This window comes from Heteronotia binoei, chromosome 16 (genome assembly GCF_032191835.1).
Source record: "Heteronotia binoei isolate CCM8104 ecotype False Entrance Well chromosome 16, APGP_CSIRO_Hbin_v1, whole genome shotgun sequence".
NCBI lineage: Eukaryota > Metazoa > Chordata > Lepidosauria > Squamata > Gekkonidae > Heteronotia > Heteronotia binoei.
This window is the reverse complement of record NC_083238.1, coordinates 9,660,969-9,684,409: the sequence shown is the minus strand read 5'-3', so window position 1 is coordinate 9,684,409 and position 23,441 is coordinate 9,660,969. Positions and strand designations below refer to the sequence as shown.

General features: G+C 45.4%; 1 protein-coding gene across 1 annotated transcript in view; it reads right to left on the bottom strand.

The window, feature by feature from the left end:
* The window catches only part of ARHGAP15 (Rho GTPase activating protein 15), an 884,620-nt gene that overhangs the window by 230,445 nt on the left and 630,734 nt on the right, over positions 1–23,441 (bottom strand). Inside the window, 1 exon segment of the mRNA XM_060257451.1 lies at positions 20,160–20,237. Coding sequence (XP_060113434.1) covers positions 20,160–20,237 — 78 coding nt within the window.

Sequence of the window (23,441 nt, the reverse complement as noted above, 5' to 3'; positions counted from 1 at the left end):
CAATGGGCTGAACCCGAGCATCCTGGATAGGGCGCTCACACAAGCCAGCCCCGATACCCTGGTGGGGTGGATTCAGCTGGCGGGGGAGGTGGAGACCAACCTGAAACGAGTGGCAATGCTGCGCCAAGCACTAGCCGCCGGCAGGGGAACGCCGAAAGCAGCCCCCGGGAAGGCTGAGCCACCTAAAGTCAAGAAGCCGGCGGCGGCTGCTCCGGGGGGGCCCCGACGTTGTTTCCGGTGTGGGGACCCCAACCATCTGGCCTCCGGCTGCCCCCAACCAGCCACCGGGGCTGCCCCATCGCAGGGAGCCACCCGCCCGGGCACCCCCGGCCCCAAAAAGACCACCGGCCGCCCTAAGGATGCGGCGAAGGGCAGCGCGCTCCTAGTGCAAGAGGACCTGCAGGAGGAGGAGGTGCGTCTGTCCGAGGAGCTGGCCGAGCTGGCGTGGGAAGAGGAGCCGGCGGGAAACGACGCCGACCTGCTTTGAACGGTGCCAGCCAGCAGGTCGACCGGGAGGAGGCACCACTAACGGTGAGACCCACGGGAAGGTTGTACTTTATAGTGGTCAAATTGTTGAACCCAAAGCTAAAAAGGTTCCTACAGATCCGGGCCCTCATAGACTCGGGCTGTAATAGAGAGCTGATTTCCCCCAAGGTGGTGGAGGCTCTGGGGTTGGAACGCTTTCAACTGCCCCACCCCATGCACTTTGAACAGATGGATGAGTCAGTAATGGGGGGGGAACCCTGCACGCAAGAGACTGAGCCGTGCCCCCTGGGGATTGAGGACCACTGGGACTCAGAGACGTTTGTGATCGCGCCCGCCTGCGGCTACCCCGTGGTCCTGGGAGTGGGATGGTTGGAGAAGCACGAGCCTCTCATCCGCTGGAGAGCCCAGACCATCAGATTTCCAGACCCAAGTTGCAGCCAGCACCTTTGGCAAGCGGCATGGGGGCCACGAGCGCCAACCGCTCGGGAGAGGGCGTGCGTCCTGGTGGAAGAGGTGCACCATGTCCCGGACGCCTACCACGACCTAATGGAAGTGTTTAGTGAACGGGAGGCCAACCAGCTACCCCCCCACAGGAGCACAGACTGTGCGATAGAACTGATCCCCGGGGAAAGCCTTCCCAGGGCCAAACTCTACCAAATGGGGTGGGCTGAGAAGAAGGAGTTGCGTAAATTTCTAGACCTGAACTTGAAAAGGGGGTTCATCAGACCCGCGACGGCCCCCCACGCGGCCCCCGTGTTGTTTAGAAAGAAGAAGGACAACAGTCTTAGGCTTTGCACTGATTTTCGCGGGATTAACGCGATTTCCATGTCAAACGCCTACCCCATCCCCCTCATCAAAGACCTGCTAAGCACGGTGGCGGGGGGGGGGGAAATTTTCACAAAGCTTGACCTGCGGGACGCGTACTTCCGAGTGCGCATCAAAGAGGGGGATGAGTGGAAAACGGCGTTCAACACACCGATGGGACAATTTGAATACTTGGTCATGCCGTTTGGATTGCAAGGGGCACCGGGGGTGTTCATGAATTTCATATATGATGTATTGCGGAAATTTCTGTACAAGGGGGTGGTGGTGTACCTTGATGACATCATTATTTATTCTCAAGATGAACAGTCCCATGTGAAACTAGTGAGGGAGGTGTTGGCCACCCTGCTGAAGCACCAGCTCTACGCCAAGTTGTCCAAATGCGAGTTTCACCGCACGGAACTAGATTATTTGGGCTTCCGGGTGTCTGGGGACGGGCTGGCCATGGATCCAGCCAAAGTTCAGGCAGTTTTAGAGTGGGCCCCCCCGAGGACACGTAGACAGCTCCAAAGTTTCCTTGGTTTCTCCAATTTCTATAGGGCATTCATTGAGGGGTTTGCCCAGATCGCTCTGCCCCTAACAGACCTCCTGAAGACGAAGGGGAGGGGGGAAGAGGCAAAGCGACCAGGGGCCAGGCTGAATTGGACACCGACTTGTCAGGCGGCTTTCGACCGGCTTAAACAACTGTTCACAAGCGAGCCGGTCTTAAGCCACCCAGATGAGCGGAAGGGGTTCGTGGTCCAATGCGACGCCTCCGATGTCGCCGTAGGAGCCATTCTCATGCAAAGGGATGAGGAGGGGAAGCTCAGACCCTGTGCTTACATTTCGCGAAAGTTCTCGGAGGAGCAGAGGAACTGGTCGGTGTGGGACAAAGAGGCCTTCGCTGTCATGTTTGCACTAAAAACTTGGAGGTCCTGGTTGGAGGGAGCCAGGGTGCCCTTTGAGATATGGACGGACCACAAAAATTTAGAGGCCCTAACAGGGAAAAGGAAATTGAGTGAAAAACAAATCAGGTGGGCGGGCTTCTTCTCCAAATTCGATTTCACCCTGAAGCACATCCCGGGGACCCGCAATTTTCTAGCAGACGCCCTGTCCAGGCTCCCACAGCATGAGAGCCAGAGGGAGGAGGTGATAGACTCCCTGATCCCCCCCACGCAAGTGGCGGCTATGGTTACCACCCGCTCACAGAGAAAAAAGGAATTGAGTGGGTTAAGCAAAGAACGAATCGCCCTGGAGGCCGAACGGGAGGGAGGTGGGCGGCCAGAGGGGTTGCAGAAAAGAAAAGATGGTCTTTGGTACAAGGGAGAGAAACTGTACGTCCCGGAAACCTTAAGGAAAGAAATTCTCCAACTGTGTCACTGCTCCAAGCTAGCTGGGCACTTCGGCTATGTCAAAACCTTGCACTTAGTGCACCGGCAGTTCTGGTGGCCGTCTCTAAAGAAAGATGTGTCGGACTTTGTGGCTGGTTGCCCGGTGTGTGTGATGGCAAAAAAGAGGGGGGGGAAAACCCCAGGGCTCCTACAGCCGTTAGAAACAGCGAAACGGCCATGGGCCGTGGTGTCCATGGACTTTATAGTCGAGCTGCCACCCTCCCGGGGGAAAACAGTCATACTGGTGGTAGTGGACACGTTTTCAAAACAAGCCCACTTCATCCCCTGCAGCCAGTTACCCACAGCCAAGAAACTAGCAGCTTTATTTTTCGACCACGTGGCCAAACATCACTCCATCCCTGACAAGGTCATAAGTGTCAGGGGCCCTCAGTTCGTTGCCACCTTCTGGCGGGAGTTTTGTAAATTATTAGGGATGGAACAGGGGCTAAGCTCTGCCTATCACCCCCAGACGGACGGACAGACAGAGAGAGTGAACGGGGTGCTAGAGCAGTACCTACGGTGCTTTGTAAGCCTACGGCAATCAGACTGGGTGGACCTCCTCCCCTTCGCAGAATACGCTTACAACAACAGCGCTCACAGTTCCACCAAAGCATCTCCCTTTGCAACAGTGTTTGGGTATGAGGGGAAGCCGATCCCCATGTTGCCAGGGGGGGAGGGATTGACGGGCTCAAGTTTCGAGCAATGGTGGCAAGGTCCCAGCCAATGTTGGCCAGCCATACAAGAAAACCTGAAGCTGGCCAAAGAGGCGTATAAAAGACAGTACGATAAAAGCCATGTGCCAGTCTGGGACTTGAAGGTGGGGGACTCTGTATTTCTGTCAACAAAAAACCTGCCTCTGGCACAACCGTCTAGAAAGTTGGCTTTTAAGTTCCTAGGGCCATTTAAGATCAAGCGGGTAATCAACCCGGTGACAGTAGAGCTAGACCTTCCCCCTGCTCTTGGTAAAGTCCACCCTGTTTTTCATTGCAGCCTGCTGCGCCGATCTCCGGGGCCGTCCAAGTGGCACTCACAAGATTCACCAACCCTCCCCTCGAAGGGGGAGTGCCGGAGCCTCTCGGGGCCCGAGTTGCTGAGCCATAAATGTGAATCGCCCTCCTCGCAAGGCCGCCCGGCAGGGGAGGGGGCCTAGGGGGGGCAGTATGTCAAGTCTGCTATGAATTACTCAATACCTGTATTAAGTTTGGTTCTGAAGTGAAGGAGTCTGGGTACCTTACAGTGTACACCGATTGCTGCTAGCTCACTTTCCTGCCCCCTCACTAGAGAAGCCTTTGTTGTGTAGTCTGCTTTGAAATGCTAACATGTGAATGAGATAAGGGCGCCTTCCCAGCCTTGCTCTCTGTGGGAGAGGCTTCGGCCTGGGAACGAAGGGAGTAGCATCCTAGTGCGAAAATGTGTTGCATAGATTACCCCCACCGTAGGAATTCCTTTCATCTATACCTTAAATGCTGGTTTAGAGCCTATGTATTTTAGTCCTTCAATCTTTGCCATGGTCTCTAGTTCTGTTTACAATAAACTTGTTGCTCTGTTTCACCAAGAGACTCGTTATTGAATTCAGCCGACTTGACACACTATGCCTTGAAAGTCCAGCTAGACCTGCAGCTTCCACCCTGTTTAGGCAGCGAGCAGATTTATGCTCTCCCGCAGAGCCAAATGGACCCAGAGCGGTTCCAAGAAGCCCTGTGGGGTCCAATGCCTCCTGGTGGGTCATTAGAAGAGCTTGTGGAGGACTGGTATTCCTGACTCTCCACTGCCATCGATGACATCGCTCCCCGGCGCCCTCTTTGCTGCCGTACCAAAGCAGCTCCCTGGTATTCCCTGGGCCTGCTAAGGATGAAACAGCAGCTTAGACAGTGAGAGAGAGTGTGGTGGTGTGCTTGGGATGAAGAGTCCAGAACTTCTTATAGAACACTTATGAAAGTCTATGAGAAGGCTGTGAAGGCCGCTAAGAATTCTGCAAAGTCTAAGAATTCTGCAGTCGCGCCCAGCCCAATTATTTAGAATTATTCGGTCTCTGACAACTTTGCCATCGAGCAATCAAAAAGATAGAGAATTGGATATTGGCTCTGAGGCTTTTGCGACATATTTTGCAGATAAAATCTTGATTCTCCACCAGGACCTCCCAGCCACGGTTGATACAGAATGCGAACTGGAAGCCCCTTGGCCATCAGATGGTCTGATATTGGACTGCTTCAGTCAACTCACATTAGAGGATGTAGACAGGATCCTAGCTGTGGTGAAATCTACCATCTGCCCCCTGGATCCCTGTCCATCCTGGCTCGTAAAGGTCTGCTAGGATGGTATTAGGGACTCTCTGGGTGATATTGTTAATCTGTCCCTGACAATTGGGACATTCCCAGAGATGCTAAAGGAGGCTGTAATTTGCCCGCTTTTGTAAAAACCTTCGCTAGACCCTAGTGTGCTAGCTAACTACCACCCATTCTCTAACTTGCCATTTCTGGGAAAGGTAGTGGAGAAAGCTGTAGTGGAGCAGCTGCAGGTTTTTCTGGATGAAACATCCGCCCTGGACCCATTCCAGTCTGGTTTCCTCCCAGGCCATGGGATGAAGACGGTTCTAGTCACCCTCACAGATGACCTAAGAAGGCATCTGGACCAAGGTGGGTCAGCGTTGCTGATTCTTCTTGACCTATCAGCAGCATTTGACATGGTCAACTATGACCTATTGACCCACCATCTTGCTGTTGCTGGGGTGCAGGGGGTGGCCTTACAATGGTTTTCCTCCTTCCTCCAGGGACAGGGACAAAAAGTGATGCTTAGTGAGCAGACTTCCCTGCGGCATCCATTTATATGTGGAATGCCGCAGGGAGCTATTCTCTCACCTACATTATTTAACATCTATATGCGCCCCCTTGCCCAGATTGACCGATGACACCCAACTCTATCTGTTGATGGATTGCAGACTGTCTTCTGTCCCTGAACAGCTGTTGGAGGCATTAGGAGCTGTGGCTGGATAGCTACAGCAGAGTTGACTGAAGTTAAATCCAACTAAGACGGAGATCCTGTACCTGAATCAAGGTGGGGGGGGGGTGAGTTCATGCATACAGCTCCCAGCCCTGGATGGGGCCACTTTGGTACTGACTCAGCAGGTGAAGAGTCTGGGAATGATTCTGGATGCCTCCCTGTCCATGGAGGTCCAGGTCACAACAGCTGCCCGGTCTGCCTTCTTCCACCTACGGCAGATCAGGCAACTAGCACCATACCTATCCTCCCAAGATTTGGCTACAGTGATCCATGCAATAGTCACTTCCAGGCTGGATTACTGTAACTTGCTCTATGCTGGCTTGCACCTGAAACTGATCCAGAAACTGCAGCGGGTGCAGAATGCGGCAGCTTGCCTGCTGACCGCATCACCTATATGGGTGAGCATACAGCCGTGTTAGTTTTGACTTTTAAAGCCTTATGCGGCCTGGAACCAACATACCTACGGGACTGTCTCCTTCTATATACGCCCCGGAGGTTGCTTCATTTGGCCTCCCAGGATCTTCTGACAGTCCACGGCCCAAGGGATGCCCGTCTACCAGGGCCTCTACCAGGGCCAGAACTTTCTCGCTCCTGGCCCCAACCTGGTGGAATCAGCTCCCAATAGAGATCCGGGCCCTACCTGGCCTACTGGCTTTTTGTAGGGCCTCTAAAACGGAGCTGTTCCACCAGGTCTTTGGATGAGGCAGCGGGCATCCATCTATTAGATCGATTGACCTCCCCCTATGCCTTTATGGCCCACTGCATCACTGTATTGTGGAGCTATTCTATCTTGCCCACATCACCTTGCTGAACTAACTCACTGCACTTACTGAAGGTTGAATTGTTTTTTTATTATGATTTTGTTCTGATTTTAATTTAAATTGTTGTACTCCACTCTGAGCCCCTCAAAAGGGGGAAGGGGTGGAATAGAAAGTAATAACAATAATAATAATCTGAATGCTCCTCCAAATCTACCAACAATGATACCCTATTACTGCCACTGATATATAAGATTTTTTTTTTAAAAAAAGTTTCCTGTAAGTGTTGCCTTGAGTAGCAGCAATTCTGCAAAATAAGGTGCTGCCAGAGAGCTATAAATTCCAGTGTTCCCCACACTTGACTTTGGATTCTGATGGGCTACACCTAAACCAGCACTCATGCCCGCCCAGCCTCTGGGCATTTAACCCTCCTGAACTACCATGGTGCTAAGCCTAGCCAAGCACAAGGCACCCCTCATTAGGACTATCATAATGTGGACCAGAAATCACAAAGACTTTGGACTGTGACTTTGGACTTTAATGTGATGTGAAATGTGCTGTGGAGACCTGTGTTCAAATCCCCACTCATCCATGAAATTCAGTTGATGACTCTGGGCCACTCATAATCTCTTATTTTAGCGGTAAAGTTACAACGGGGAAGAAGAGAATCATATGCATACACTATCCTCAGTTCTTTGGCGAAAGGGTTGGTTAAGAATATAACAGTTGGAACTTCCAAGGAGCAACTGATGACGGGATTTATGGATAGCAGAGTGCCCAAGGCTTTAGCTCAGCAGAGCCCATCTGGTCACAGTGTGTGTTCAGGAAAGAAACACAAGTTACATGGAGCCTCTTAATATTTGAAAACTAATGCAGGGGTTTATTATAAGAACTCCATTTCTGGATAGAACAGAAGACAGATAGATTCTCTGGTCTAATCTAACAAACTAGATAGGCTGAGATACAGGAAAGCATCCTGATCTCACATCGCCAAGATGGAGAGTTAGGTTATTGTGGTGCGGGCAAAGGGGAAGCCAGAAGGAAGGAAATAATCCCTGAGATTAGAAATCTACTTCAAAGGAATAGCATCAGATAATGGAAGTAAAGGATGTTCTGTGTCCTGACCCCCTTTATCTAACCCTTTTGTAATCTTCCTCTGTAGTCTGAGAGAGGAGACAACGTAAAGCCCTTGACTTCCGAAAACTGATAGTATTATTTAAAATTTAGTTAAAATACTTGAGAGTGATTGTAAAAACCGGATCTCTCAAGAAAAGGAAAATGTGTTTCCATGAAGCCTACTTCTCCTGACTAAGAAAGCCACAAAAATCTGTCTGTACCACAAGTGGCTCCTTGGTTGACTCTTCTGGAAGAAAGTGACCAATGGCAGTCATTTATCATTGCCCTCCAAGAATCAACTCATCTACAGCTCTTCCCACACCAGTGCAGTGTTAGTAATCTGGCATAGGAAATTGCATGCTGTGACTAAATCCTTATAACATTAAGAATTAGCTGCTCACCCTAATGATGTTTTCTACAGAACAATCTAATCTAGTAAGGTTTTGTAAAAGGGGAGGAAAGCCCCACTATAATCAATGATTTCATAAAATTCCTTTTTAAATATGCATGAAGCAGTCTGGGCCTTTAACAGGGGAAATCTGCGCAACATCTCAGGATACATACAATTTATTGGCTACACTAATCTCCATATAGGTTCCCAAAGGATAAAGGGGAAAAAATGAGAAAAAAGAAATGTAAACTATCAGAGAGAATTTCCCTAGTCTGCTTAAAAATATTATTTCCCGTCAATCTTACCATGTGCTAAAAATGCTCCGGATTTCAGGTTCCTATTGACCCATTAAGGACATACAGAGCTGCTATCTGGAAGTAAGCGACTTGCACTGAGGTTCTCTGCCTGCAGAGCCTTTGTTAACAGACAAGAGGACTGCAGTTACCGGCTGCCTTTGAAATGGATATGTTAGGTCAGTGAAAACTGCTGGGTGGTTTTCAATGAATCCTTATTTCTTCTTTTCTTTAAAAAAAAAAATTACAACTATGAAAAGTAGGTGCTGGTTTTCTTCCCCGTCTCTTTTTAGGAAACATCTCCTAAACTCCCAACCCATGTTTATTGACCTGTTGAGTCAGTTTCAAAGGTAACTGCAGTCTTTCAGCAGAGAGGAAAAAAAGGCTCCACTGTCAGGACAGACAACAGTAACTCAACTCAACTCAACTCAAATTGACTGATAAAAGTAACTGCTTGATAATGTTCAGATCTGGCAGTTTTGCTGAAAAATACATACAGATTTCATGTTACAGTTTTTGCAGAGTTGCTTTTTGTAGCCATTGGCTCAAAGAAAACATCTGGAGAAGGGCTTTCCTTGTTCTTGTCTTTTCCCTTTCTTAGTTTGTTGATACAAGGAATAAGAATGACAAAAAGCATGGTTTATCTCAGTGGCCAAGGGGGTGGGAGGAAAAAACAGCTAGCTTGTCAGATGTTAGGATAAATGGGAGTACTACTTGCTGTAGGATTACTCAGAGAAAGGGCTGCTATAACATGTTTCAGCTAGCACAAGGTTTCAAACATTATAATATGACTGCAATTCTGTATTTGCATACACATACTGTATAAACCCCAGTGGAATCAGTTTTGCTTATGTGTATATAACTGGGCACAGGATTGTAGCTTTATGTGAATATTAATAGTGACTAACAATGCCACTAGCGAGTTACCTTTACAAAGGGGATACAGCACTTATAAATCCAATGCTGTAGGTATGTTGGAATCCATAAAATTTGCAATTATGGAGTCAGAATTTATTGTGCACATATGGAAAATAATACTTGTAAAAGAGAGTGAGGTTTGTGCCTGGTGCTGTCAATACTGTGAAGGATGGGGTGATTATAAAGCAAATTAACAATACTTTTAAATGTGCATTCACTTATCTTTCCAATTAAATCCTTGTTAAACAACTGCACAGACAGTAATGGTACTTCTGCAAAGCATGGATCAAGACTGTTTTATTGCAATTTTTACTTTATAACAATTAATCAGCTAGTCATTTTTTGTATTATTAAATTATTTAGTTAATAAATATTCTCAATTGGCCAACATATTTGTGCTTCCCAGAGTTGGGGCTCCCTCCTCCCAATGTTGGGATTTATATTTGAATGTTGTATTAGATATAGGACCACTCAAGACAGATTTTATTTTATCGCTTATTATTGCGGCAAATCAAATCAAATAAAAGCAACACCAGATGATTTTCTTGCATTATAAAAATCTGCCATCCTTTAATATGTGTTACAGTCTCTCCTTTCTAATGAATTCTGCTCCTTTTACAGGTAGAACTTGCATTATATTCTTCATAGGTAAGAAATATTAAAATGAGAGAAAACCAAAGCTCCCCCCTCCCGAGATGCATACAAATACTTAAAAAAAATACAGTAATTGACCTATGGGTGATACGTTGTGTTTTACAGTTAGCATGCAAATAAAGACATTCAAAGGTCACCCTACACTGCAAATGCCAAACATTTTGTAAACAAACTGTCTGATATGCAGACAATTATGATTTACCTTCATTTTTCCATGAGCCAGCACTTGCCAACCAATGAAATAAACTAGCCTGCATGCGCCATCAAGCTGAAAAGCAGCCCACCAGCTGTTCATGGCAGTCCACTGGGGCTTCATAAACCTTCTGTTTACCTGCCTATCTGTGACAGTTAAAACAGGGGTGTTGTCAAGAATATGGCAGGCCGCAGCATATAACTAGTGTGCTGCCTTCATCATGGTGTACCATAACCTACACAGGCAAGAAGAAGGAGAACATGCCATTGAGTCCCAACTGACTCGGGGTGGGGGGGGCATCTCTATCCATAGGGCATTCCATGCAAGAGATGAGCTGAGGTAGTTTGCCACTGCCTGCTTCCACATAGCAACATCTTCAGCTGGTGTGCCAACTGCAGCCACTCCTGGACCATCCTGAACTTGCTACAGTGATCCACGCCTTAGTTACATCTAGACGGGACAAGATTATTGAAATACTAGGAATAAGGCACATTGTGAAGAAAAATACAACAGGCTCTAGAAAGAGGCTCTGGGTGAGTGCCCCCCCTTGCTGTCTTCCCACCCACCCTCCCACCCAAGTGAAGGCATTCACTCCCCCTACCCATTCACTCTTCCCACTCACCCATCCCCCAATTTCCCAGCCTCACTCCTTCCAACTACTGCCAACCTCCAACCACCTCTTCCTCTTAACTACCACTAAACTTTAGCACCCTACCCTTGTTATTTTCCCATCTACCCACCAATCCTTCACTCACAACCCACCCTTGCTGTCTTCCCACCCATCCCAACCCTTGGCATTCACTTACCCACCCTTGCTGTCTTCCTACCCACTCTGCAGCTGAAACAGATGCTGGCTTCCCCACCCTCACCCCCATATGTTTGTGTCTCCCCGTGTCTGTAGTGGCTTAAAGCCCTGAAATGCTGATAAGGAAGAATAATTCTGGAGGTGTGGGGGGCATGATGACAGGCACACAGATGCTGGAGCTCAGCATTGCTTTTGTTTGCAGTGCATTTTTGCCACCTTTTCCTGTCATATTCAGCCTTGTGGCATTTAGCATCATCAAGAGCTTGTGGTATGATCTGGTGTTTTGTTTTTGTTTTGTTTTTTGGCCTGGCATGTTGTTATGTTATGGTATACTATAGAGCATGCACTTTCTATAGGGAAACTGATTTGACTTCAGCTTTCCATCTCCCCTCCTGTAGCCTCTACCTAGGAAAAGTAGAGTCTTTCTCCACAGTGTGAACCAAAGCAAGGGGAAAATTCAGCAAGGTATAATGACACAGAGTCCATTTTCTCCAGGGAAACTAATCTCTGCTATCTGAGAGCAGTTGTAATTCTGAGTGATCGCCAGCCCTCACCTGGAGATTGGCAACAATGGTTCTCCAGGAGGAAATAGCTGATTTGGAGGTGGAGTCTATGGCATTGTACCTGTGTGAGGTCCCACCCCTCCTCAAAACCCACCCTCTTCAGGCTCCACCCCTCAAATCTCCAGGAATTTCACAACCTGGAGTGGCAATGTCATCTTCTTCCCAGCAGCAGTAGCAAGTAATCAGGCCTAGTGTAGCCAACCTCCAAGTGGAGTCTGAAGATCTCCTGGTATCTCCAGACAACAGATCTCTCTCCCCATCCTTCAGAAAATGACTGTTTTGGAGGGTAGACTCTCTATATATTCAGCTGAGCTCTCTCTCTTTACTGACAGAAGAAACCTTGGTTGTCTAGCAACAGCCTCTGACTAACGGCTTCCCCAGTGGCCCAATCATCATCTGTCCTGGGGCAAAGGAGGCCTTCTGAGGGAGAGTAGCCACCAAAGGATCAAAGATGTATGTCTGTCAGAGGTAAAAGTGTATGTGTGGGTTTTGGCCATTGTTTCCAATGTTCCAGGGCTGAAGTGGGTGGAGGGCAGGGGAGTGAGCCAATAAGAGTGCAGAGGTGCAGCGTGACAGGCATAAATCAATGGGAGAACTCCATTTGGCCAATACCACTATATTTTTATTATAGAAAGGATGCTGTGTTTGGGGCTACCCTTGAAGTGTGTTAGTACAGAATGCTGTGAATAGACTGCCAGGTGGGACCATTGTGCCGTATGGTTGCCAACCTCCAGGTGGCACCTGGAGATCTTATAATTGATTTCCAGAAGACCAAGATTAGTTCCTCTGGAGAAAATGGCTGCTTTGGAGGATGGATTCTGGCATGATACCCTGAAGAGAGCTCTCGTCTCTTCAAACCCCACCCTCCCCAAGTTGCACCCTCAAAATCTCCAGGTATTTCCCAACTCAGAGCTGGCAGCCCTAGGTTACAGGATCATGTGGCATCTCTCTCACAGCAATTGTGCTGCCTTCCGATCTGCTCCAGAGCTCAATTCAGTGTGTTGGTTTAAAGTCTTACATGGCTTGAGACCAGAGTATTTGAAGGACTGTCTTCTCTGCTATGTTCCTTGGCTATTCATTGACCAAAGAAGTTTGTCAAGTGGGTCTATAAGAGAGAGCTTTTCAGAGGCAGCTTTTAAATATATATATATATATATATATATATATATATATATATATATATATATATATATATATATATATATATATATATATATATATATATATATACACACACACACACACATACACACACACGCACTTTATTCTGTTTTTTTATTATTTACATTGTAAACTGTCTTCAGTTTCTTTAAGGAAGAAATCCTGCTTTTAATAAATAAATAAAATGTAACTGTAGTTACAACAAAAATCCATAGCAGGCCTCAATATACAAATGGTGATCTTCAGTCTAGCATCCCAATTCATTTCAGGGCATCACACTTCTAGTCTAACCACTACCACCACCCCGCTTGCTTTCTCTTTTACAACACTGGATAGCCAACAGGTTGACCAGGTCAGACTAGGCCAATCATGTAATCTGAATGCTCTAATGCTACCCTTGAGGAAAGTGGGATAACAAACTGATTTTAATATCTAGGTTTACTATAACTGATTTTTTTTTTCTTCCAACTCTTTTCAAAAGATAGGGGGGGGGCAGGGTTTAATAATTGTCTCAGAGAATCCCTTGGACTTTTAGTTATTTGAATTAATGCAGCAGAGAATCCAATAGATTAGGAATACCCTACAATATTCAGGGATGCTAAAAGACTTGCCTTCTGGTAATCAAGATTTTGTTTTTTTTGCTTTTAATAAGAAAAATAAATCATTGATAAAAGATTATTGTGTTATCCAGAAGTCCAAGAATGTGCCATATCAACAGGCTTCTATACAAAAAACAACAAACATCTTATGTACCATTATAAAGTAAATAAGGTATATTGTTCTGCTGTGGCTATTGTCAGCAAGTACAAAATCAGCCTTTTGATTCTGGTAATAAAAGGATCCAGTCAACAGCAAACAATAATTCAAAGAGATAGTTTTATTTTATTTTAAAAGTGGGGTTCTGTTACATCTGAAGACACTTTCTAAAATGCTTTACAGTGAAAACTAGCAATCACTAAATACTTGTTCTCCTTCTGTCCTACTGCCTGGTTGTCTTTTATTCATTTTCTGATCCTATTGAAAATATCCTCAACAAAAAGAGAGGCTTGCGATAATGGTCAGAGGCTCACTCTCTTTTAAACAGCACTTACCATTCCCTTAACATTCCCAAGGTTCCTCTATGATTTTTCAAATGTGCAACTGTTTCAAGATTCCAGTCAAAAGGAAATAAGAATAGTCTAAATTAATGTCTGTTATGCACTCTATGGAGCAGGGGATTCAATGGAAGAATCACACATGGCCAAATGCGTAGGAAATGAACAGTCAAGTAGTTTCCTCATGGAAGGATTGATCAGCTGTTCAATTTGTGGCATTTTAAATGGATTTTTCATGCAATGCTGGCTAATGTTTATTACTGAGTAATATTAACAAGAGCATCAAAACTCTTCTCATAAGACAAATGAGAGGGGCAAATTAAACATAAAAACATGCTTTTTCTTCTTCAAGTAGAATAATGGGGAGGCTGTTGCATCATACCCAGCACAATCCTAAGAACACTTCCCTGGAAGTAAGTCCCATTGAATAGAGCATTGTAGAATTTTGAGTAGACTTGCTTAGGATTGCTCTCACAGAAACATTTTCAGACTGAAGAAGGAACACTTCCTCACATGTCATACTTTCTAGGGTCCACAATAAACCCACCGCATGTGCAGGGGCATCAGTTTCATACCGGAAGATAAGAAGTAGCTGTGATCCCACACTGAGTCACAGAAACAACAAACCAGGGCCTACTTTGTGTTCTGGTCTCCCCTGCCCCCTTGAAACCAGTGGAACTAATGTGGAAGTCAGTTTTGACTCCAGGTAAAATATTGCATGGGGCTGTATTTAAACAGATCCAAAGACTTATTTTAATTGAGTTGTTGTATTTGATTTCCACCTGACTTCTAAGAAGTACTGAGCAGCATTTTACCAAAACAGCAATAGGTGTTTCCTAAGTCCATGCAACAAGTTTGTCAGCAGAGTAGGGAACTGAATATGGCTTTTCCTGTTTCTAAGACAGCTACTACATCACTCAGATCCACTGGTCTTTGCCAGTGAAAATCCACTTCATCCAGCCCTGCAAATTAGTAACACTGTATACCAAATGGCTAGAAATGCAAGAGAAAAGATGGTGCTTACAAGTGTGTATTAAGAGATGGCTGATCAAGTCACTTAGACTTTCCCACAGTACTTTAAAGCAGCAAAAAGAACAGAGAATGAACATCTGAAACTTTACTTCTGGGAACGGGAAAAAGTGATATCTAACTAGAGCTTGCATGGAGAAATAAGAACTCTGACTGCCTTTTTTAAGTTGAATGACTTTACTGACTTGGTGGCTTGGGATGGATTTGGCAATTCAGTTTCATACAGAGATGTAGGACTTAGTTCATCCCTGGTGTAATTCCATCAAGCTCAAAGTGATGAGATCCTTTGTATATATTTGATGACAAGTTCACAGAAATATTTTAAACAGACTTCAGTAGAGTTACATCGAGGAAGAATTTGATCCTTTTCGGGGGTGGGCTCCCATCGTCTTTTAAATGCCTCACAGTTGTCTTCACAATTTGAAAATATTCTTTGGAAATAAATATGTCATATGTATATGAACCTTAAAATAAGGCAACATGGAACACATAACTAAAACATAAGAACAAGAAGAGTTGAGAGATGCAGAAATGCAATTTCACAGTACTTAACATACAAAATTACAATACAAAGATGAAACAGGTTCAAGGATATAAATGCTAATTTATGACTGCAATTGCCTAACATAACTAATATCCAAGCACAGTCTCCAGCATATGTCTATTGAGGTATTACAATATACACAAATGTTTAAGTATGGTGAATCCCAGGTCATAATATATGCTAATGTGGTAACATGAAGTACTTTTCTCCCTTTCTCACAATACAAGAACTCGTGGGCATTCGATGAAATTGCTGAGCAGACAGGTTAAAACGGATAAAAGGAAGTACTTCTTCACCCAAAGGGTGATTAACATGTGGAATTCACTGCCACAGGAGGTGGTGGCGTCCACAAGCATGGCCACCTTCAAGAGGGGGTTAGATAAAAATATGGAGCAGAGGTCCATCAGTGGCTATTAGCCACAGTGTGTGTGTGTGTGTGTGTATATATATATATATATATATTTGGCCGCTGTGTGACACAGAATGTTGGACTGGATGGGCCATTGGCCTGATCCAACATGGCTTCTCTTATGTTCTTGTGTGACACAGAGTGTTGGACTGGATGGGCCATTGGCCTGATCCAACATGGCTTCTCTTATGTTCTTATGTGACACAGAGTGTTGGACTGGATGGGCCATTGGCCTGATCTAACAGGGCTTCTCTTATGTTCTTATGTGACACAGAGTGTTGGACTGGAGGGGCCACTGGCCTGATCTAACAGGGCTTCTCTTATGTTCTTATGTGACACAGAGTGTTGGACTGGAGGGGCCACTGGCCTGATCTAACAGGGCTTCTCTTATGTTCTTATGTGACACAGAGTGTTGGACTGGATGGGCCATTGGCCTGATCTAACATGGCTTCTCTTATGTTCTTATGTTCTTATGAGAGCATGTCAAGAGTGGCCTGTTGAACATGTGGGCTTTGCAAATTGTAGCGAACACACCACTGTAGTATTCTCATATAGTAGAGAGGTCACCAAATGAGTACCCCAGCAGGTGTGGGGCCGCTTCTTGTCCCCAGAGCATTCGCACAGAGGAAGTTTGAATGAAACTTTTTGTGGGTGGCGATCACTACTGTTTGTATAATGGCAATGAACCCTTTTTGAGCTGCTCTCATTCTACAAATCTGGATGTGTGAGGAGTCCACAGAAGGGAGAGAAAGTGAGGAGTTGGAATAGAGGGAATGCTTATTAAATTTGCTGATGATACCAAATTGGGAGGGTTTGTAAATACAGTAGAAGTCAGAAACAGGATACAGGATGACCTTGACAGGCTGGAAAACTGGGCTAAAACCAATAAAATGACTTTTAACAGGGATAAATGTAAAGTTCTGCATTTGAGTAGGAAAAATCCCATGCATAGTTATAGGATGGGAGAGACTTGTCTTAGCAGTAGTATGTGCGAAAAGGATCTAGGGGTCTTAGTGGATCACACGCTGAACATGAGTCAACAGTGTGATGCGGTGGCTAAAAAGGCAAATGCAATTTTGGGCTGTATCAACAGAAGTATAGTGTCCAGATCACGCGATGTGATAGTATTGCTTTACTCTGCTCTGGTAAGACCTCATCTGGAGTATTGTGCTGTGTTTTGGGCACCGCATTTTAAGAAGGGTATAGACAAGCTGGAATGGGTCCAGAGGAGGGCGATAAAGATGGTGAGGGGCCTGGAGACCAAGTCCTATGAGGAAAGGTTGAAGGAGCTGGGGATGTTTAGCCTTGAGAGGAGGCGGCTGAGAGATGATATAATCACCATCTTCATGTACTTGAAGGGCTGTCATATAGAGGATGGTGTTGAATTGTTTTCTGTGGCCCCAGAAGGTAGGACCAGAACCAATGGGTTTAAATTAAATCGAAAGAGTTTCTGGCTCAACATTAGGAAGAACTTCCTGACAGTTAGAGCAATTCCTCAGTGGAACACATTTCCTCGGAAGGTGGTGGGGCTCTCCTTCCTTGGAGGTTTTTAAACAGAGGCTAGATGGCCATCTGACAGCCATGAAGATCCTGTGAATTTAGGGGTAGGTATTTGTGAGTTTCCGGCATTGTGCAGGGGGTTGGACTAGATGACCCTGGAGGTCCCTTCCAACTTTATGATTCTATAAGAGACGTAGGGTATGTTAAGATAGCAGGTTGCTGCAGCGATATCTCAGCTTTAAATAAGTCACATGAGTTTGGGGTGGTTTATGTCGATCAAAGCATTGTAGGCCTGTAGTTGGTCATCCACAGTATTAATGCATGGCAACCACAGATGTGGGGCTGGGGTGGGTTTTCTCCCAAATTCCAGCTGTCCGTGCGCAGAAGTAGACAAGTGCACATGTGCTCCTGGCTGATTCTATGGAGGTGCTGAAGTACACATTGGAATTGGGTTGAGGGGGGAAGATGCACCAGAAATGGAGTAGAACAATCACACCACTCATGCATTTCTACAGCATGCTGGGGTGATCAAATGGCCAGAAACCCACCATGGAAGAGCTTCACCAGAGAAGTCCCTGGAATTTGCCAGTGACTATTTACCCTATGCAGGCGTCATTTTAGTGTAAGGTAAGGACAAATGAGGCATGGGAGCCAGATGTGCATGTGTGATCATGCCCATTTAATCTGGAGAGGGGGGGTGGCTATGTCAGGCCAAAGTGCTCATGGGACCGCACCCATAGGATGTGGTCAGATGAGCAGATTGCCATGGCTGTATCTTGGCTTGAAATAAGTTGCATGAATTTGGGGCAGTTTACGCCAATCAGACAGTGCCCCATAAACCAGCATCATAGTGCTGCAGGCCAGTGTTGGTCATCTTAATTGCTAATGTGTGGCAATTGAAGATATTGAAGATATTGGATTTATTTCCCGCCCTCCACTCCGAAGAGTCTCAGAGCGGCTCACAATCTCCTTTACCTTCCTCCCCCACAACAGACACCCTGTGAGGTAGATGAAGATATTGGATTTATATCCCGCCTTCCACTCCGGAGAGTCTCAGAGCGGCTCACAATCTCCTTTCTCTTCCTCCCCCACAACAGACACCCTGTGAGGTAGTTGAAGATATTGGATTTATATCCCGCCCTCCACTCCGAAGAGTCTCAGAGTGGCTCACAATCTCCTTTCTCTTCCTCCCCCACAACAGACACCCTGTGAGGTAGTTGAAGATATTGGATTTATTTCCCGCCCTCCACTCCGAAGAGTCTCAGAGCGGCTCACAATCTCCTTTACCTTCCTCCCCCACAACAGACACCCTGTGAGGTGGGTGGGGCTGGAGAGGGCTCTCCCAGCAGCTGCCCTTTCAAGGATAACCTTTGCCAGAGCTATGGCTGACCCAAGGCCATTCCAGCAGGTGCAAGTGGAGGAGTGGGGAATCCAACCCAGTTCTCCCAGATAAGAGTCTGCACACTTAACCACTACACCAAACTGGCTCTCCCGCTGTCATATAGAGGATGGTGTTGAATTGGTGCAATCACAGACCCACAGCTGGGTTGGGTTTTTGACAAATTTCTGCTGTGTGAGAGCAGAAGCAAGCAAGTGCACATATCTTCCTTGCTGGTTCTATGGGGGCACTGAAGTACATGTCAGAGTGGGGTTGGGGGGATAAAAGGATGCAGCAGAAACAGAATGGAATGATCACACCACTTATGCATTTCTGTGGCATGCCAATGTGTGCATGCCAGATGTGTGCTTGTGATTGCACCCATTTAATCTGGAGGAGAGGGGTGGCTATGTCGAGGCAAACTGCTCATGTGAGCGTACCCATAGTTTCATGCAGATACCAACATCTGTAGGAGAGTTCCAGAAAATGAACTCCATACATTCATATAGTTCTGCCATTAGTCTAAACTGAGATATAGTTGCTGTACAGGAGCTGAAACTAAAGTTATTCAAGTTAAGCTCATTTTAACTGAAAGGTATGAATCAAATTTGCTTGCTTAGCAGTTAATCTTACTAGTGACGAGCAATGTTTGTATACCATGAGATAATCAGCAATCTTCTCACTATAACAACTATACTTAGAAGTGTGGCAGCTACTTTGACCTGAATAATTCAACACAGCATCTCTTCTTTTGAAGACTCTATTGTATGCATTTTTATTCCCTCAGAAATACTTACTTACAAAGAAAATAACTATATCTGCCTTTGAGAGCCTCTTTCTTGTGTGATTTATAAAATGGTAAGCCAAGATGGACACAACTCATCAGCAACGCTAAAACCCTGGGGATGGCTTGGGTTGCAATAAAACAACGTCTTCTGCAGCTTCTGCATAATAGGAGCAAGTATGCTGTAGTGGTTAGCATGCTGGACAGTGGAGACCTTGGTTCAAAGTCCCACTGTGTCACGAAGCTCACTGAAAGACTTTGGGCCAGTCAGTCTCTCAGCATTTCTTATCCCATGGTGATGATAAAATAGGGAGAACCATTTACCCTAACCTGAGATCACTGGATGAAGAGTGGAGTTTAAATATTTTTAAAAGTTTATTGGAAAATATTACATTTATTTTATACTATTGCAGAAAATCAATACAAAATACAATAGAAACAAAAGCTTAAACAGATCTTGGTACATATTTCCATGATTTCAAAATTAAGTGTCTTGAGTTTGCCTTTTTATTTTTGAATTTTCTTTTATTCTTCCCAATGATTCTTTAGATTTTTTTTGTGTTTTTATAACTTTCAGATACTTCCAGATTTCATTTCATTCTTTAAATATTTTTTTTCTTCTACTAATGTACCTTTCAGATTCTAATTTTCCATCATTCCCCCCCTTTCATTTTATTCTTTTATCACTCTGTTTTCTTTATGGCATTACTATTGCTCTTCCCCCCTTTTTTCTCTTTACTATATCTCTTTGCACTTCTTTACCACTCTCCCGCAAAATGCCACTCATTATCCCATGCCACTAATGTGCCACAGTTTCTGAAATCCATTGTATTGTCATTTCAGACAGATAAGTACTAAACAAAACATCATCATGGTGAAGGAATCACTTACCCTGATTGACAACAAATCGCAACTTCTGTATCATTGCCAGATTGCCGCTGACTCTGCATAGTCCATCAACATCCAGACCTGAAAAAGAAAAACATATTTCTTATTGGCTTGTGTGAGAATTGGATTTAAGATGTCTGTCAAGAAAATATAAATGTCCTAACAAATATGGAGAAATATATACTCCAGTGAACTTCTTGAGAATGATTCACTCCATGGAGGGGAGCCTCCTGGTGTACCTTTTCTGGTTTTTTGAAGAAACAAATTACATCTGAATTACTTTTGACTGGAGGGGAAAGGTTGAGATGGTACACAGGAGCTTCCCTGAGTGTAAACTCTTCTGCCTTCTGCTGAAATTGAAGGGCAGCACCTATGCACACAGTACAGGTGTGGAGTTTTACTGTCCTTAATGGGGAAGGGCATGTGGCAGGGCAGGAGATTCATGTATATATCATCACACACACAGAGAGCTCTGTATTGGGGTCTATCCATCTGTTCAGTACATTTTTATCCCGCTCTTCTTTCAAGGACCTCGTGGCAACATATGATTATTTCTTCCTTGTTTTATCCTCACAGCAACTCTGTGAAGTAAGCCAGGCAGAGAGAGAGAGAGTGTGAGTGGGCCAAGGTCATTCAGTGATAATCCAAGCTGAGTGGGGATTTTTTCCTAGGATCCTGCTGTATGTTTATTTTTATTAATTAATCTAAGGGCTAGTGTGAATACAATTCCTCTACTTCTTCACCACATTAAAGAACTTAGCCATCTCTGTGGGCTCACAATTCAGCTATGTAGCCAATAATTTTGGAGGGGGGGCAGGCAGGGGGCCGCTAGGGTTGCCAGGTCCAATTCAAGAAATATCTGAGGACTTTGGGGGTGGAGCCAGGAGACATTGGGGGCAAAGCCAGGAGCAAGGGTGTGACAATCATCATTGAACTCCAAAGGGAGTTCTGGCCATCACATTTAAAGGGACTGCACACCTTTTTAAATGCCTTCCTTCCATAGGAAATAATGGATAGGGGCACCTCCTTTTGGGGCTCATAGAATTGGACCCCCCTGGTCCAATCGTTTTGAAACTTTGGGGGATATTTCAGGGAGAGGCACTAGATGCTGTACTGAAAATTCAGTGCCTCTATCTCAAAAAAACAGCTCCCCCAGAGCCCCCAATACCGGCAGATCAATTCCCCATTATTCCCTATGGGAATCATTTTCCATAGGGAATAATTGCCCAGTAGACATTTTTCTCCCCCCCCCTGCAGCTTTCTGATGACCCTAAGGTGGGGGGGGGCTCCAAACCTGGGGACTGGCAACCCTCTCTCTCACACACACACACTTACCAATTGGTTCCTCCACAACAACATCTGAAATGAACAGAGGCTACCCTGCTCTCTCTCTCTCTCTCTCACACACACACACACACACACACACAAACTTAGTTCCTCTGAAACAAAAACAAAACAAACCGAGGGACTGTATTGCTGACACTTCCCATGAAGTACTTCCTGCTCAACTTTAAAGATATACAGACACACACAAACATTTTGAAATTAACCTGTTTGCAGGTTTCTAAACCTTGCAGATTTGCAGGAGATCTAGAGCTGCATGGTGGCTGTGGGGGAGGGGCTTCCCCCACCGACCAGCTGGCTGGGGGCGGGGGGAAGCCTGTAAAACTAGGGGATCCCCCGCTGGGACCTGGGGATTGGAAAGCCTAGGGGCAGCAGTTTAGCATGGTGGAGCTTACTTATGAAAAAAACCTGCTAATAATAATAATATTTAATTTGTATCCCGCCCTCCCTGCCAAAGCAGGCTGAGGGTGGCTCACATAGCATGTGATTGCACTGACAGAAAATGCATTGTGTTAAAAATTCAAGCAGTGATATTTTATTATTGTAACTCTGGGCATCACAATGAATGAGGAATGACAATAATGCTGTAAGAGTCTTGCCTGCAGCATACACACTTCTCTTCAGCCCAAAAACACTTTAGAAATGCTAATGACCTCCCTGGTGGGAAATGGTCAATTCACACCTCCAGGTAGGACAGCTAGAAAATGTTAGCTAGCAGGGAAATGAAAGCAGCTTTTACCTGCAAAAGGGTTTTTTCTCTCTGTCTCTCCTTTCAGAGTAGACACAGGACAATAAGACTTCTGGCCAGGCTGGGGAAACTGGGAAGGGGGCTTTGCCTGGTGAGAGCCTTCTTGTAGCTATGGGCCTGTCACAATTCCCTTCTACCTTCTTTCAGAGCAAATTTTCCATTCCCAGTGTCAATATAATATAATGTCACAGAAGCTTACCTAAGCCAATCCAGGGTTGCCAGCCCCCACCAGGGGAGGGGAACCCTCTTCCCCAGCCACCTTTCCGCTAATGATCAGCTGGCCAGCTGGGGGGGGGGGGAGATGGCATGCAAACCAGGGGTGAGCACAGCAGCATCTTGATACACTGATGTCATTCCCTGTGTACACACAAGTGACAGTGTGTTGCTGGGAATGCTGGGGACACTCTGGTATTTGAGCAAAACTCTATGGTAAAACCAGAGTTTTGCTCAAATACCAGAGCATGCTGATGTCACTTCTGGTGTACCCCGGAAGTTACATCACTGTGTTGCCAGCACCGTTGCCACAATTCTGAACTAGGCCTGCCTCACTGCTGGTAATTCTCCCTGCCCCCTACCAGTTGCCAGGGGGACCTGGCAACTCTATGCTAGTTACTCTCTCTGCCTAACCAACTTCACAGTTTTGTTTTAGGAATAAAACGGATGATGGGAGAGTGTTGTAAGCTGCTTTGGATCCCAGTGTGGAGAAAGAAGGGGTATAAATATCTTTAGAAATAAATTAAAAATGCTGATGCTGACTTTAGCCATGGCTAACAGTAACTAGATTCCTCTTTATCAAGATGTGTAAAGCAGCTTGTTTCCCTCTTTATGGTACAACCTGTCTAGCATTAACTATAGTCATCCCTAAACTGCAGTGAAGGCAGACTTGGGGTGTTCATTCTGGTGATTAGTGGACCAAAGCAAACAGGAGAAGAGGTTTAATCTGCAGCATACGTTTTGCCAAAACCTATACATTCCTCAGAACTGTGTGCAGAGTAACTGATTTCTCTGGATAGACTCTGGACTATGTGGTTATTCAACTGCAGCTGGAGACATTTAGATTCATTGGAACGGGAGTGCAATAATGCATCTAAAAGTATTTCTCATAAACCTCAGTATTATTAATGAATATAACAAAAGTATTAATCTGAAGGATACTGTATCATGAGGAATTATCTTGAATACATGAGAGTATC